The sequence below is a fragment of the Phocoena sinus genome, chromosome 15, assembly GCF_008692025.1.
Source record: "Phocoena sinus isolate mPhoSin1 chromosome 15, mPhoSin1.pri, whole genome shotgun sequence".
Taxonomy (NCBI): domain Eukaryota; kingdom Metazoa; phylum Chordata; class Mammalia; order Artiodactyla; family Phocoenidae; genus Phocoena; species Phocoena sinus.
Window position 1 is genome coordinate 20,854,658 of NC_045777.1, and position 12,063 is coordinate 20,866,720.

The 12,063-nt window shown below is 38.5% G+C and overlaps 1 protein-coding gene across 3 annotated transcripts in view; it reads right to left on the minus strand.

The window, feature by feature from the left end:
• Positions 1-12,063, minus strand: part of DHX35 (DEAH-box helicase 35) — a 70,863-nt gene that overhangs the window by 44,732 nt on the left and 14,068 nt on the right. For 2 of the 3 annotated variants that reach the window (XR_004345826.1, XM_032605523.1), the window contains exons 4-6: positions 7,787-7,864; positions 2,080-2,184; positions 600-661 (exon numbers count right to left, since the gene is read on the minus strand). Coding sequence is in view for 2 of the 3 variants with exons in the window: in XM_032605523.1 (XP_032461414.1) it covers positions 600-661; positions 2,080-2,184; positions 7,787-7,864 (245 nt within the window). In the remaining variant the exon portion in view is untranslated. Of the gene's footprint in view, positions 1-599; positions 662-2,079; positions 2,205-7,786; positions 7,865-12,063 lie in introns of all 3 variants that reach the window. The other variant, XM_032605524.1, reaches the window with a different exon arrangement.

Below are 12,063 nucleotides of genomic sequence, written 5' to 3' on the forward strand. Positions count from 1 at the left end.
TTTTTGCTACTTCTAAAGAGTATTACCACCCACGCTGGATTCCAACAGGATCTAATACATGATTTTAAATTCCAATATAACATGTAACCCCACAGAGCACATAAAAATCGGGACACAGCCCACCCACCCAAGGCTGTTAAACTGCAGAAAACAGCAGGAAGAGGCACATGGTCTCAGCTGTGCCACGTGTGTACCAGTGGGTCAAATGTGATATCCTTTCCCAGAATACCACAGAGCCTGAGTAGGACCACTTTAACGCCATGAGCAATGGACAGACACACAAGGAAAGGGAACGTCTAAATAATTATTTGGACTGTGCACATTACATTCAACAAAATGCTGCCAGGCTCTGTGCTGTGCCTCCAGCAAGATCAAAACAAGTCAACAGACTGTTCAAATAACGACAGGGATTTTAAGGAGCCCAGTTTTGACTGTAAATTCTGAAAAGAACATCAAAGGTGGTAACAGCCAAAGTAAGGAGAAAAGCTTTGGGAAAGCTGAGCATGGTCGCAAATCCCATCTAGTAACACAAATGCTTCTCAATCTACTTGTGTACTTTTGAAACTTTAGGAAACTTATCACAGGAAAAACACATTTACCTGTATTTTGTTAACAATGGATCAACCATCATTTCCCTGACCAGCATTCCATCGGTCAGAAACTAAAACACAGAAACACAAACGTTTAGAAATAATTCAAAAAGTTCAAGTACGACTAAAACACATACAACCTCATCACCAGTGTGTGTACAAGACAATTCCCACCAAGGACTGTGAGAAAATGCCCCAACATTTTGGTTATCAAGCAATGGAATGGTTCACAAACAAGATTTCGAAGATGGGATCCTCAGCTGGGGCTTGCAAATCTTTTAGCAGAATTTCATGCTCTGAGCCTGTACCACTGGCACTGCTGCTGATGAACAGGCAGTGAAGACAAACCTGTGTCTGCCCAGGGGGATGCTGTGAGTCTGAGATCACCGTTCCTACAACATCCCCAAAGACCACAGACTTGCAGCTCTTGAGGTTATTAACCTCAACTTCATCTGATATTATTTTAGGGAGGCTAGATGGGGTTGTGGTTAGGAACACAAGCTATCGTTGTCAGGCTGCTGGGAGTTCCAATCTCGGCTCTACATCTCATTAGCTGTGTGAACCTTGGGCATGTTACTTACCCTCTCTGAGCCTGATTCCTCATTTGTAAAATGGAGAGAATAAAGAATCCACCTCACAGGGTTACTGTGAGAATTGAGTGAGATAGTATATGTCCAGTGCTTAGCACAGGCCCTAGCACACAGAGAGAGCTCAAGAATGGCAGCTATTATCATTTAAGCTTAATGAATGTTTATAAAATGCTTCAGAAAAATGCAGTAGCAACTAGATGCTGTTATTCTCACCCCAAAACAGTTCGCACAAATCTTTTTTTAACGTTTTTACCTTTCTTGAAATAATAAAGCATAAAACGCCGAAAGTGCTGCTTTTTTTCTTCCATCTTCAATATTAAAATGGCTACACAAAAATTCACCAATTTTGATGTCTTTTTAACGCACGCTGATTATGACAGCTGTCACATACAATTTATCAAAATTGTCTCGAATGAAGTTAAAGACAACTAAGTGCTACTAGAGCCATCTTACGGAAAAAAACGAACAAACCTTTCGGCCCACCCAATATTTATTCCTGTTTTTAAGTCTTTTATGGGTAAGTTTCTATATTTAGTGAGCTATGTGGATTGGTGGGAAAACAATAAAACAAACATGAGAAAGGTCAGTTTTGAGTTCTGGTTCCATCACCAATGCACACGTAATGTCAGGTAGGTCATTCAACCTCCCAGGTCCTCAACCTCTTCATCTGGAGAACCAAGGGCTTAGCTCTACTTCCAAGGTCCTTTCTGGGCTAAAACGCAAGGACTCGGAAAGTGCTCTGCACCTCCCAGCAGACTAACTTCCCGGAGGGCCAGGATGCTCTCATACACTTTCTGCCACAGTATCAGCGCCTCAGTCAGCAGCGATGGCTGTATGTTTTTATCTCCCCGCAAAGAATCTTCCTTATTCACAATAGGAAAAGCAGCTCTGCAGCTCACCTTAATTCTTGTAGCCAGTGGGTTGGTGCAGTCATCAAAGCGGATGCAGTAGCCCACCTCGTGGCCCAGCACCGCACCCCTTTCCTCAGCCACTCTCCCTGCAACCTTTGGGAAGAAAGATCATGCTGAAAATAGAGACACAGAAATTACTGCCCAGAGCACACACTACGGAAAATCTAAAGGTCACTTATTTTTTAAATAATACGTTGAACACAGTGGGAAATGAGAAGAGAAGGGGCAGGTTATTAGAAAACTAGTGTGATAAGCTTTGCAGCTATCAACTTTATGTATCTCACCTCATTCTATAATTGACTTGAGGCAACTTATAAGAATAAAAATGGAATCATGTAAATATGTTACAGATCAGGATCAAAGAAATTACAGACAAAATTCAAAAGATCAAAGTCAATGAGAAAATTTTTAAAACACAGATATGCCTAAGTTATTTAAGTTGAGCCACAAATTCAGCTCTAGATTTCCTGGTGGGTGAAGCAAAAAGGGAAAAAGAAATTTCAAGATTCACCCTATTCCTAAAGCTTTCTTTAGCACACCAACTAGGGACAAATTTCCATGTCTTTACGCCTTGAAATAAAACAACTTCCACTGGACCATGAAGGCAAGGGAACAAGAACGATCAAATTCAATACTTGGCCATGTTCATTTCTCTTTGGAAGCGAAAGAATAACGTTTCCAGAGCAAGATAATCTAAAACAATCTGCAACAGTGTCCCAGTTACCAAAACTATTACAAGGGGAAATAGAGACAAGAATGCAGGTTGAAAACTTTTCAAAAGGCAGATGAGAAGATTAACAAAGGATTCAAGTTAACATAATAAAGTAAAGTAGAAAACAAAATACATAATGTATTATGAAGACCATAAACTACAGATATATTTTTCACCTACCAATAGATGACAAATAAAAGGTGAGGGTAGGAAAGAGAAAAAAGAATCCAACCACAAGATCTCCTACTACTCCAGAAGGCCATTCAAAGGCTATTAGCTTATTAATAGAAAATATCTGAAATACTGAATAAACATAAAAGTGGAAGAACAATAATGCTTATAACTTAGTTTACCTTGAAAGAAAAGAGAGTTTAATGCTCATTATGTAAACTATCTAACTAACAAAGAACCAAAGGGAAACAAAATTACAGAAGTTTCCTGGGGTCCCCACCCACCAACCAACCCCCATGCATGTCGTCTCCTCCTTTCACAGGCAAGGCAACCTCCCATGTAGTCCCTGCATCCTGAGTTTGGAACATGAGCTGACACAGGAGGTGTCCTGAGGCAGAGCTTTCAGCTACAGCCATAGGGCCACAGCAGCCCCAGGCTCTGGAGCCCAGAGGCTCCCTGCACGCAGCTCTGCGAGCCTAGCACACTGGGCGTTATCTGACCATTGGTGTTTAAGAAACTGAAGAGCAGATGAGGATCAGAAGTGGTTCTGCCAGATGACTTGAAATTACAGATCTAAGAGGCCAAGACAGAATCAGTCATCGAGCAGCTGATGTACACCATGTAGTCTTTCAAAACATCTTATGAAACCAGAAATTCATCCTACACTGCTCTACCTCTGGAGGTTATAGCTCCTAATAACCAGGGTTTCACAGGGACAGTTTTGTTATTGTTTCAATTTCAACCCTACAGAACATTAAACTATAAATCTTGAAAAATGGTACAAACAGCGAATGTGTGCATAGAGATACTGGAGCTTATGGGCAAAACCAGCTCATAAGAATGAGCATAGGGTCGTCCCTGGTGGCGCAGTGGTTGAGAGTCCGCCTGCCAATGCAGGGGACACAGGTTCGTGCCCCAGTCCGGGAAGATCCCACATGGCGCGGAGTGGCTGGGCCTGTGAGCCATGGCTGCTGGGCCTGCACATCCGGAGCCTGTGCTCCGCAACGGGAGAGGCCACAACAGTGAGAGGCCTGCGTACCGCAAAAAAAAAAAAAAAAGAAAGAAAGAAAGAAAAACAAAAAGAATGAGCATAAATGAACCAACCTCTCCGTAAAAATATAATCATTTTATGAAGCCAAACATATTTATTCTTATTATTTCACTATTCGTATACATTTGCTACAAAATGGATTTTAACTTCAAATTCCTTTTCAGAAATTTTATCATGTATGATCACACCACTGGACATTTGCATGGCCATACTCTGTTGGCTCTTTAATAGATTTTTACCTCTACTGTTTAAGTTCTAGTCCCAATAACCTCTTCAATTAGACTGGATAAACATATCTTTTTAATAGAAACAGATATAGGAAAAGGAGGTCAAAAGGAAAACCAGTCACCAATCACTGAGCACCTCCTAGGTGCAGGTGCTGTGCTCCAAGCTTTCACAAATTTTATCTCATTAAACATGTACACAGTCCGTGAGGTGGGCAATAGACCCTCTTTTTTACAAAGAAAGAAACTGAAATAAGACAGGCTTAGAGCTTGTCCTGAATCATATTTCAAGGCAGGGCCTGGTCGTGAAGTCAAACCCAGACTATGTGAGTCCAATGAACATACTCATTAAGGAACTGCCTCTCGCAGAGATCAGGCAATGGCTTGTGTAATCTGTTCTGAGGCTCTGAGACTGTTTTCAGATTTTAGTCTGCACACAAAGTACTTTCTGAGATGCAGCATTTCAAACTGGCCAGCTCTATTAATACTACACAGCTAATTTATATACTCTTTGTTCTTTAAGAGAAAGCATGTGATTTCATGGAAATTATCCATGACTACAAATTTGGAGGAAAAATGCAAATTGATTAAGAGCTGGGATTCAAAACCACAAACAGAAAAAATTGTTCAAATGTTTTAAGTAAGTGAATCATCTTTCATGACATAAAAGGTTATGTCTAACATTGCAATCTAGTTGCCCAACTGTTATCTCCATTTTTACACACACAGAAGACTTGGGAAATGTTTATCAATAATGTCTAACTTTGAAGACAATTAAAGTGAACTTTGGGGAAAAAGAATTACACAATAATTAAAACTCAATAAGGAGTAAAAATATCTCAAGGAAATAGAATTAACTTCTTGTCCAGGTAGAGGTGGCAAAATAAAGGCATCTTTGCCCCTATTTCCCTCTCAGAGCTAATTTAAAACAAAAAAATAAATAAATAAAACATATTATCAACCAAAACCTGCATCTCCAATGAAAGAAGGAAACTGGCACAAGCCCAAATAATAAACTAGGAAACACAGTTGCCAAATACTGTGAGGTCTGAATCTAGAAGAGAGGCCCAGGCCTCCTCACAACCAGAGCAGGCTGCTGGCTTCCTTAATGTGTCACCTCCTTAAAAGGCAGAGCTGACAAGCCTTGTATTAGGAAGACAAGAAGCAGTAGTGTGTCCAGACCCAGGAGACACAGGAAATGTCTCAGTGGAGAGCCAACTTTGACAGCAAAGAATCACAGAGGGGGAGGTGAAGGAGAAGGCAGGCAATCCAATAGCAAGTATCAATCCCAAATCACAGAGCCCAAAGAATCTTATCATGAGCTGCAACAGACCTCTCAAATCACTAAGGAGTGCTGGACCGCATTCTCATCCTCATCCTCCACCAGCAAAGGACAATAAGAGATTTGGTGAGAGGCCAGACCAGAACAACCTCACAATTCTGCAGGTAGCAAATGAGCCCACTCAAAGATAAGCACTTATCATAAAAATACCAACACAGCCCACTGCATTAAAGCCAACTAAGAAAGAAGGAAAGAAGGGAACATGAGCAAAAAAGCAGTTTAAAAAGGAAATTGCAAAAGTATTACCCAAAGAAACAGAAGTAGAATTCAGCCAAAGAAATCCAGTTTCAAAGAAATCACAAGCTTAAGCTAAAACAACTTAAAGAAGAGACAAAGTCAAAGCACAGTTGAGGAGAAACAAGGTCTCAAATGTACAGGTCAGAAACCAATCTGTGGACATCCCCCAAATCTCACAGCCTGAACATGCAAGAAGTTACAGAGAGGCTTTTCCCAAATATGAGAATAGTCCCCCAAATTTACACAATGCTACAAATGCTACAAAGCCAAAGGAGGTTCTCCACAGTACCAATAATAAAAAGCAAATCTAAATCACCCATGCTAGAGAAACATTAAAATACTGCTCTACTCTCTCTGAAGGAAGATAATGGGAAATCGTTGTCAAGTGAAGAGGTGGTCAGTGGGGATAGAGCTAAAAATTGCAGGAAAAAAGATTTACAGAAATGTGTCAGCTAATTAATAAAAATACTTTAATAAAAATACTATGTTATTTTCTGGATTTTTAAAAAATGTTTGTGGTATTATCAGCTTTTAAAATTTGTAATGTACTGTAATACCTCCACCCGTTCTAAATATTCACTTCTCTAGCTAGTAAAGAAACAAAAAAGCATTCAAAGAAGTGATTATGAGACCCAGATAAAGTTACAAAGGAATCAAAATAGAATAAATTTGACTAAAAACAATCGTGAACATTGTGGACAGGCTTGAAGAAATATCACAAAACAAACTGGAAAATAGATGATTCCAGAGAGGGTGCTAAATACCAAAAAGAGACAAAGGGGATCTAATATACACTTAATTGGTGCTCTTAGAAAAGAGAAAAAAATAAATGGAACAGAAAAGTGTGCCAAGAAATAATGGATGAAAACTTGCCTGATATAACGAGATTGAGCCTGAAGATTAAAAGTTCTTCCACATTTAATAAAAAATGAGACAGAACAATCAGCATCAAGACATATCCTGGTACAAAAACAAGCATGTTACAAGCATTCAAGCAGAAAAAGCAGGCCAGGAAGATAGGGAGTGGAAAAACTCCACTGGACCTCAGACTATTTCTATACAGTGATCCTCCAGGCCAAAAGACAGTGGAGCAGTGTCTGCACAGCTCCTAGAGAGGATGAATCAAGAATTTTATATCAACAAAGACCACAATCAAACATTCTCAGGCATGTAAAATTCAGCCAATCAAGAAATAAAGTGAAATGAGCAATTCAAAGTTGGCAAAACCTTGGAAAATTATTAGTGATTATTAAACTAGAATTAAAGTTAAATACCTGTGGGAGTTATGATTACAGAAAAGAATATTTATAAATCTTGAAATAAAAATTATAGCACTGCATTTATCACAAATGGAGGGAGGAACGGTAGAAAGAATCAGTGTGCTAATTTACTCTTGTGATAGGCAACTACCTATAACATAGTTCCAAAAATGAGTAACACCCTAAAGCTTTTTGTAATCCTTTTTCTTAGTTTTCAAGCTTTAATAAATTCTCTTGTAGTGAAAAATTATTTATCCGAAGTTCAGTAATTACTCCTATTTCACTGAAGTTTCCTCTTTTGTTAAATTCAACAAAAGCAAATATATGGCTATGAACCCATTTTTATAAAATCATTTCTATCCATCCAGCCAACCATTCATTTTTATGTGAACATAAAAGAGAAACTTGAAATGATGTTCACAAATGTTCAAACTGTTTTTGCTGGGTGGTGAGATTTGGGTTTTGGTTTTTTTTTTTTTAATCACTTTTTTTGTTTTGACTTCTGTACTTTATTACTACATAAAAATTCATAATGTACAGGTATCAATTTTACAAAAATAATCATAGTTCTTTTTCAAGTGAAGAATTAAATTCTTGAGGAGCTGTAAATCATATTCATTTGCAGCTTTTAAGAAACAAGGGAAAAGTTATTGAAATAGAAGACACAAACAGAGTCTTTACAACAAAAGAGAAACTCACTGTAACAGCAGCCACTCTTCGGGGCTGGGTCACTCCCACCACTCTTCCTTCGGCTGTCCAGCCAGCTTCTGCGAGGTACTACAAATAAAATCACATTTCAGTATACACCCGACACCACTTCTCCAGAAACAATCTCCCCCAAGATGACCCTGGATTATGTTAAAATCACTGAGAAAAGAATTAACAGATGGTTCTTCTCCCAGCAGAGATTTAAAAAACTATTTTGCAAATGAGGCATCTGAGGTTTTGAAATGTTAGGTCATATGCTTAATTAAGTTCACAACAGAGGTGATAATCAGAAGAACTAAGGCATAAATTCAACATTCTGACTCCCCAGTCTTACAAAATTTCCCCGTACTACAGCTGTCTCAAGGAATAAAAAAACCATCCATGGGTCACTCAGAACAGTGCTAAATCTGTAGAACAAAGAATTTTAAAGTACACACAGAGACAATTCAATAAATATCAACCATACAAAATATTTTAGTCAGAGTAAATAAATATAATTAGATTTTTTAAACAAGACCAATAAAACAACATTTGTTATTGCAAAAAAAAAAATCAGACTTTATATACATGTATATATCCCATTAGATTTTATTAGTATACATTAAATTTGATTATATTATCTGATTTATTTCTGTATTTATTTTCCACATATACTAATTTCTTATGTATTTATTTGATTATATGCTTTTTAAAATCCAAAATGGATAACAGGGGTTATCAGAGTTACCTGTTTCCATAATGTCTAAATTGTTTTACAATCAATATATATTACTTCTATAATAGAAAAAGATTTAAAATGCTGTTACATACATGTATCTGCTCATTTGTTCAAAAGAAATAAAGGAAGGACAAACTAGAAACTAAAGAGAATGGTTGACTACGGAGGATTGGTAGGAAAGGGGTGGAAAAAGGGAGGAATGAAAACATGGCAGCAGGGATAAGAGGGAGGGGCAATGCTTTGAGTAGAGCTTTTTGTGTAGCTCTGACTCTCAGAACCACAATCATGTTGCACGTACTCTTCAAGTACCCAAATAAATACACAAAACTAACCAGGATGTGGAGGGAAACCAAAAGAAATGCAAACCTATCAAATGACCCTTTCTGTATTACAAATGAATAACTGATCACAGTGAAGGGGGTGGAGAAGAAAAGAACCAACCTAAGTAACTGAAAACAGTATCTTGACTGAAGGCCAGAGATGCAAAGAACTGTACCTAATGCTGTAATCTACTTAGTAAATGTTAGGGGTATGGGTTAGGAATTCTGAAGCTATTTTATGGGTCCTTTAGATGAGCCCTATGATGTGGGATTGGAATCAATGAAGTATCAGCATAAATTCATGTTTTTTAATATATATACAGATTGATACAGATATATAAGTGGGATTATGTAGGGATTTATTATTCATATATATTTCCTAAATCTGCCCACTGAGACTTATAGCAATGACACCTCAGTAACAATGAGCACCCTAGCACCCAAATCTTGATTTTTAAACACCATTCTCCAATAAAAGGAACCAGGGCTCCTTGGAGAAGCGGTTGATCCCAAGCCTAGTAAAGGAAAAACATAAGACAAGCCTGACACAGTCTGTGTTATTAGAAAGTAAAGGAAGTGTTCAAAAAAAATGAATGGAGGCTTTTAGAAAGAACACAGGAGCCAAACTGAAGGAGTTCCTAATGACCAAAGCTGGACCATTCTGACCAACAAAATAATGGTAGTATTGGATTTTAACCCATAGAATAAAATAAATATCCATGAATCCATACCGATACACATAAATAATTGAATAAATAAGTAAGTGAGGGAGAAAGAACAGTTCTTCCTTACAGAAGATTCCATTTAATAAATGTAAAAGGAAATAGGAATAGAGAAAATCCTTCATTAGGGAAACACCTGAGTAACTGCTGCAGACAAGATCTATGGAGGGATGCTAAAATTAGTAGGTGATAGTTTGAAAAGCAGATTATTTGCAGTCTAAAAATATCTCCTCCAAGATATTTATCAACTACAAAGGGAAAGACAGTACTTTACAGATGAAACCTGGCACCTTAACAAAGTGATCCAATTATCCTCACCAGTGGTAAGACCACCATGTCAACCCTCTTGATACAATACACTAAGAAGGACACATCATTTCTATGGGATTCTTGCCAAAAATGCATCAGCTCATTCTAGTCATGAGAAAACGTCACACGAACCCAAACTGAGGGACATTCTATAAAATAAATGCCTGGTACTCTTCAAAAGTGTCAAGGTCATAAAAGATGAAGAAAGAATGGGGAACTTTCATAGACTGGAGGAGACCAGGGAGAAGGATCCTGGATCTTCTGAGAAGGAACTTTGGTGGGGAAACTGATAAGCTTTGATAAGATCTGTAGTCTGATTACTGGTATTGTTACTGTCCTGCTTTTGATTACTGTAGTAAGGGAAGTGGGGTAAGGGGTCTAAGGGAATTCTGTATTATTTTTGCAACTTTCCTGTTAGTCTAAAATTAGCTAAAAATAATAATTTAAAAAATGCCTGTAAGGAACAGAGTGTTTTAGATAATGTAGGGGTTTTGCTATCAAAACTGTGAAATTTCTCTCTTGCACTGAATACATACACAAAACACTACCAACCACCCCAATCAACACAAATTCAGAAAGAGAACTACAAGAATAATGGCTAAGATTCACCGAGTACATCACTAAGTGCCAGGAACTGTCTGGTATGCATAACCCCATTTAATCCTCACAACAAAGCCAGTGCGGAAGGTAACAGCATCATCAGCAATTTCGAGATAAGGAAACAAAGAGGTCATATATGCCTTGTCCCAGGACACAGGTAAAACTCGAAGAGCTAGGATTCAAGCTCAGCAAACCAAAGCCAAATAACCAGGACACAGTTCTACCATCCAAAATGAAACACACACACTCTCATAGTCAATGTCGCAGTACTAGTGCTAGGGGAAAGAAAAACAGTTTGCACAATAATAAATCTGTCCATGAAGCCAGTCTCTCAATACACCTGGGATTTAGACTTCTGCCTGCTTATGGTTGCTTACAGGTGAAAATTTAAAGATGCTGCAAAAGCAGGTATAGTGTTGACATCAAGAGTCAGTGATGTGGCTTCCCTGGTGGCGCAGTGGTTGAGAGTCCGCCTGCCGATGCAGGGGACACGGGTTCGTGCCCCGGTCCGGGAAGATCCCACATGCTGCGGAGCGGCTGGGCCCGTGAGCCATGGCTGCTGAGCCTGCGCGTCCAGAGCCTGTGCTCTGCAACGGGAGAGGCCACAGCAGTGAGAGGCCCGCGTACCGCAAAAAAAAAAAAAAAAAATACAGTTCCTTAAAAATAATTAAATTCAGGGACTTCCTTGGTAGCACAGTGGTTAAGAATCTGCCTGCCAATGCAGGGGACACGGGTTCGTGCCCTGCTCCAGAAAGACCCCATATGCCACGGAGTAAAATAAGCCCATGCGCCACAACTACTTGGCCTGCGCTCTGGAGCCCGCGTGCTGCAACTACTGAAGCCTGCATGCCTGGAGCCCGTGCTCTGCAACAAGAGAAGCCACGGCAAGGAGAAGCCCGCGCACTGCAACAAAGAGTAGCCCCCACCAGCTGCAACTAGAGAAAGCCCACATGCAGCAACAAAGACCAATGCAGCCAAAAATAAATTAATTTTTTAAAAATAATAATAATTAAATTCAAATGCATGTGCCCTTTGACCCAGCAATTCCATAACTACCTCATTTATTCTATAAATATACCCATATGTGTGCAAACTGAGATAGATGCAAATTGACTCACTGCATCATTGTGATAACACAAAACTGGAAACAACCTAAATGTCTACCAACTGGGAACTGGTAAAATAAATTATGTGGAATCTATGCAACTAAAAAGAGACTGATACATTAAACAGAAAAAATAAAACAAGGTACATAAAGCATGTATAGATACTACCATTTGCATTTTTAAAACGGGAGGAATATATATTTATATATTTCTCTGTAATACCACATTTCTGTGTAAAACCAATTAACAAATCTCTATCCAAGAAACTTATAACATCAATTGCATCTGCATAAAGGAAGTATCAGAAAATAGGGCAGAAGAGAAATCTTTCTCTTTTTATATCCTTTTGTGTCTTTTGAATTTTAAACCATGTGACTCTATTAAATTTTCCCCCAAAATTAAAAATATTAAAATAAAACTTAAAAAAAAAATTTGCTGCCATACTGCCCAGGCTGGATCCTCAGACCCTACTCCTCTTTCCCCTTCAGAACAT